Genomic DNA, 5,281 nt, shown 5'->3' on the forward strand with positions numbered 1-5,281 from the left:
GTGCAGTGGCTGGATCTCAGCTCACTGCAAGCTCGGCCTCCCGGGTTTACGCCATTCTCCTGCCTCAGCCTCCCAAGTAGCTGGGACTACAGGCGCCCGCCACCTCGCCCGGCTAGTTTTTTGTATTTTTTTAGTAGAGACGGGGTTTCACTGTGTTAGCCAGGATGGTCTCGATCTCCTGACCTCGTGATCCACCCGTCTCGGCCTCCCAAAGTGCTGGGATTACAGACTTGAGCTACCGCGCCCGTCCAATGCTGCAGTAATCTTGTACCAAGTCTCCATGTAGACCATATGACAGGAAATTTCTCTGGTATATGCACAGACAGTAGCAGTTGAGAAGTAGGATAAAGGCTTCACTAGCTCTGATAGATAATTACTAATTGCTCTGCTAAGGATTGTTCCTATTCACCCAATTGCAAGGAGGATAAAAAGAAGCGAGATCGAGACCGGGTGGAGAATGAGGCAGAAAAAGACCTCCAGTGTCACGCCCCTGTGAGATTAGACTTGCCCCCGAGAAGCCTCTCACAAGCTCTTTAGCCAAACAAGTAGAACAGACACCCCTTCAAGAAGCTTTGAATCAACTGATGAGACAATTGCAGAGAAAAGATCCAAGTGCTTTCTTTTCATTTCCCGTAACTGATTTTATTGCTCCTGGCTACTCCATGATCATTAAACACCCAATGGATTTTTAGTACCATGAAAGAAAAGATCAAGAACAATGACTATCAGTCCATAGAAGAACTAAAGGATAACTTCAAACTAATGTGTACTAATGCCATGATTTACAATACACCAGAGACCATTTATTATAAAGCTGCAAAGAAGCTGTTGCACTCAGGGATGAAAATTCTTAGCCAGGAAAGAATTCAGAGCCTGAAGCAGAGCATAGACTTCATGGCTGACTTGCAGAAAACTCGAAAGCAGAAAGAACAGACACCTCACAGAGTGGGGAGGACGGAGGCTGCTGGCCGAGAGAGAGAGAGGACTCTGGAGATGCCGAAGCACATGCCTTCAAGAGTCCCAGCAAAGAAAATAAAAAGAAAGACAAAGATATGCTTGAAGATAAGTTTAAAAGCAGTAAGTTAGAGAGAGAGCAGGAGCAGCTTGACCGCATCGTGAAGGAATCTGGAGGAAAGCTGACCAGGCGGCTTGTGAACAGTCAGTGCGAATTCGAAAGAAGAAAACCAGATGGAACAACAACACTGGGACTTCTCCATCCTGTGGATCCCATTGTAGGAGAGCCAGGCTACTGCCCTGTGAGACTGGGAATGACAACTGGAAGACTTCAGTCTGGAGTGAATACTTTGCAGGGGTTCAAAGAGGATAAAAGGAACGAAGTCACTCCAGTGTTGTATTTGAATTATGGGCCCTACAGTTCTTATGCACCGCATTATGACTCCACATTTGCGAATATCAGCAAGGATGATTCTGATTTAATCTATTCAACCTATGGGGAAGACTCTGATCTTCCAAGCGATTTCAGCATCCATGAGTTTTTGGCCACGTGCCAAGATTATCCCTATGTCATGGCAGACAGTTTACTGGATGTTTTAACAAAAGGAGGTCATTCCAGGACCCTACAAGAGATGGAGATGTCATTGCCTGAAGATGAAGGCCATACTAGGACACTTGACACAGCAAAAGAAATGGAGATTACGGAAGTAGAGCCACCAGGGCGTTTGGACTCCAGTACTCAAGACAGGCTCATAGCGCTGAAAGCTGTAACAAATTTTGGCATTCCAGTTGAAGTTTTTGACTCTGAAGAAGCTGAAATATTCCAGAAGAAACTTGATGAGACCACCAGATTGCTCAGGGAACTCCAGGAAGCCCAGAATGAACGTTTGAGCACCAGACCCCCTCCCAACATGATCTGTCTCTTGGGTCCCTCATACAGAGAAATGCATCTTGCTGAACAAGTGACCAATAATCTTAAAGAGCTTGCACAGCAAGTAACTCCAGGTGATATTGTAAGCACGTATGGAGTTCGAAAAGCAATGGGGATTTCCATTCCTTCCCCCCTCATGGAAAACAACTTTGTGGATTTGACAGAAGATACTGAAGAACCTAAAAAGATGGATGTTGCTGAGTGTGGACCTGGTGGAAGTTGAGGCTGCCTGGTATTTGATTATATGTTATGTACATACTTTTCATTCTTAACTTAGAAATGCTTTTCAGAAGATATTAAATATTTGTAAATTGTGTTTTAATTAAACTTTGGAACAGTGGGAAAAAAAAAAAAAGGCATCTTCTACACTGTGCTGAGGCAATGGGCAGGAATGGGGTAGCAATCTCCAAAGACTAGGACTTCTTTCTGAGGTCTTTGACCCCAAGTGCTCCATGGTCCAAAGCAGCTTCTCCTTCCTCCTCTCCATCCAAAGCTATGGCAACTACCTTGTCTGGTGCAGATCAGTGCTGGATGCTGCGGGGAAGAGAGTACTGGGCTGACAGTCAGTGGATGTGGGTTTTGTTTCCCAGGTCCATTGCTGATTTGCAGGTGAGTCCTTTCCCCTGTCTGAGACTCTGGGAAAGTCTGGGACTTTCCCCAACTGTCAAATGAAGTGGGAATCATCTCAAAGGGCTCCGTCTAGGGCTGCAGCATAAGGAGAAAGAAAGTAACTCATGCAGACAAATGAGTGACTGCCGGGGTTCTCTCTCTCAGGGGTATCCAAAAGATCCAGTAATTAGTGTGTAAACTGAGAAGCAACATTCTGAAGTAGGAGGACTTGTTGCCACAAAGGAATCTGATTCTTCTCCACCTCAAAGCCTGCTGGGCATTGCTCTGAAACCTGCAGGATTCCAGGGGAAGAGAGCAATAGGCACATCTATGACCCAGGGCAGACTCCTGGGCAAGGCTAGATCTTTCCACGCTCCAGCTCCTGTGGCCTCGACCTCTTCACCCCAGCACCGCCTCCAACTAGTCCAGACAAGTCCCGAGTATTTTCAGCCACCTTTATCTGATCGGAAATGTTTGGAATTCCACAGCAGAAGGCAACAGCTCTGGAGGATTTGGGGAAGGGAGCAAATCCCTGCAACACCCTTCCCTTCCGCCTCAGCCTCCCAAGTAGTTCGGACTACTTGTACATTCCCACTGTACAGATGAATGCTCACACCCCATGTAACCAAACACTCAGGGCTGAAGGCACCCACGGGGTTACATTTCCTTCTGTTCTGTGATGTGATGGAACTGGGAAACAAAACCCACATCCACTGACTGTCAGCCTCGTACTCTTCTCCACAGCATCCAGCACTGATCTGCACCAGACAAGGGAGTGGGTTCCTTCTAGTTTTCTGCCCTATTCATTTCTGCCCCAGTTCATTACCCCTTTAAGGTGCAGAACAGTAAGATGCCTGAGATGGTGAGAAGAGGGCTAAGGTACTTTGCCTGATGTCGAGGGAGGGGGCACCCAGAGGTGTGCTGTTCACAGTCAATACCCAGAGCACCACCACCAGGAGGCCCGGAAGCAACCCACTGTCCCACCTGATGTGGCCTGTGGACCACTCAGAAATTTCAGAGCGTCACAGAGCTGTGTGGTTCAACCCTCAGCAGGTAAGAAACTGAGGCCCAGAGGAACTGAAGGGATGCCTCCAAGTCTTCATACAGGGACAAAGCAGAGCCTGGCCTCAGGCCTCCTTACCCTGGAGTGAGACAGTGTGGCTTCCAACCCTAGTTCTATGACTACCTGGCTGCAGGACCTGTAGCAAGACACTTTACCCCTCCAAGCCTGGTGTTCCGGCTGCAAAATGAAAACAGCTGTACCTACTTCACAGGCCTAGCAGCAGAGTTAAATGGTCCATGGTAAGCGTTCTGTAAATGTTAGTTGCTGCTGTTGTTATTATCGTTATTATTTAAGACGAAGTCTCACTCTGTCTCTGTCGCCCAGGCTGGAGTCAGTGGTGTGATCTGTGCTCACTGCAACCTCTGCCTCCTGGGTTCAGGCGATTCTCATGTCTCAGCCTCCCGAGTAGCTAGGATTATAGGCATGTGCCACCACACAAATTTTTGTACTTCTATAGGCTAATTTTTGTATTTCAGTGGAGACAGGGTTTTGCTATGTTGGCCAGGATGGTCTTGTACTCCCGGCCTCAAGTGATCCAGCTGCCTCAGCCTCCCAAAGTGCTGGGATTATAGGCATGAGCCACTGCACCAGGCCTTTTTTTTTATTGCTGAAAAATGAGTGGCTCCATTTATGCTTCTCATAGTGTCTCTCTTATTTGTAGCTATAAATAAACAAAAAGTAACAGCTAGTATTTGCTGAACTAATATTTACTGTTTGAATTCTCAAAATCTTGCAAGTAGGTGCTGTTCCCATTTTACCAATGAGGAAACTAAAATTCAGAGAGGTGATGAGACTTTGCCTGAGGTCCCTGGTTACTAGTGAGGGCATTCAACTTCACAGCATGCTAAATTTACCAGTGCAACATGATACATGAAAAGATTTTACTAAGACCTTCTTTCCTTCACCCTTTCACCTACCCAATATTTACTGAGAATCTGCTATTCCTAGGCCTTGGGAGTCAGAGATGACTTTAAGCACATGTAAGTAGCATTCCCCCAGGTTCCCTGGGTGCCTCGAGGGGTGAGACAGGGAAGAGTGTGCTGAGGCTACTCAGTGACGAACTCACTTTCCCCCAAGCCAGCTCTGCAAGGACAGTATTTGCAGAGAGTTCCTCCCTCTGTCTGATCTTTATCTTGGAAACAAAAGTGATGCCACGTAGCTTTGGTGAAGCTATTAGATGAGTTTTCTAAGACGGGACATGGTCTATTTGTAAGCCAGGCTGACCTATGGAGTTGTAGGAAGGCTACCTAGCTCTGGACACTCATTCATTCACCAAATCTTCATTAAGTGCCCACTAAGATTCAGGCACTGTGCTAAGCGCTGGGGATAAAGCAGTGACTAAATAGAATGAAAATTCGTACCTGTATGAGTTTACAATCAAACGGGAAGAGACAGGCAATAAACATGTCAGATGGTGATGCGTTAAGAAAGAATAAGGCCGGGCGCGGTGGCTCAAGCCTGTAATCCCAGCACTTTGGGAGGCCGAGACGGGCGGATCACGAGGTCAGGAGATCGAGACCATCCTGGCTAACACTGTGAAACCCCGTCTCTACTAAAAATACAAAAAACTAGCCAGGCGAGGTGGCGGGCGCCTGTAGTCCCATCTACTCGGGAGGCTGCGGCAGGAGAACGGCGTAAACCCGGGAGGCAGAGCTTGCAGTGAGCTGAGATCCGGCCACTGCACTCCAGCCTGGGCGACAGAGTGAGACTCCATCTCAAAGAAA

General features: G+C 47.3%; 2 protein-coding genes across 18 annotated transcripts in view; one reads left to right on the forward strand and one right to left on the reverse strand.

The window, feature by feature from the left end:
* Window positions 1–2,205, forward strand: part of LOC108524130 (bromodomain-containing protein 7-like) — a 3,662-nt gene extending 1,457 nt beyond the window's left edge. The window contains 4 exon segments of the mRNA XM_017865043.1: window positions 421–511; window positions 514–686; window positions 688–925; window positions 928–2,205. Coding sequence (XP_017720532.1) covers window positions 421–511; window positions 514–686; window positions 688–925; window positions 928–2,108 — 1,683 coding nt within the window. The 3' untranslated portion in view covers window positions 2,109–2,205.
* BCL2L1 (BCL2 like 1) overlaps window positions 1–5,281 on the reverse strand; it is a 70,556-nt gene that overhangs the window by 14,694 nt on the left and 50,581 nt on the right. The window lies entirely within an intron of this gene.

This window comes from Rhinopithecus bieti, unplaced genomic scaffold (genome assembly GCF_001698545.2).
Source record: "Rhinopithecus bieti isolate Rb0 unplaced genomic scaffold, ASM169854v2 scaffold_78508, whole genome shotgun sequence".
NCBI lineage: Eukaryota > Metazoa > Chordata > Mammalia > Primates > Cercopithecidae > Rhinopithecus > Rhinopithecus bieti.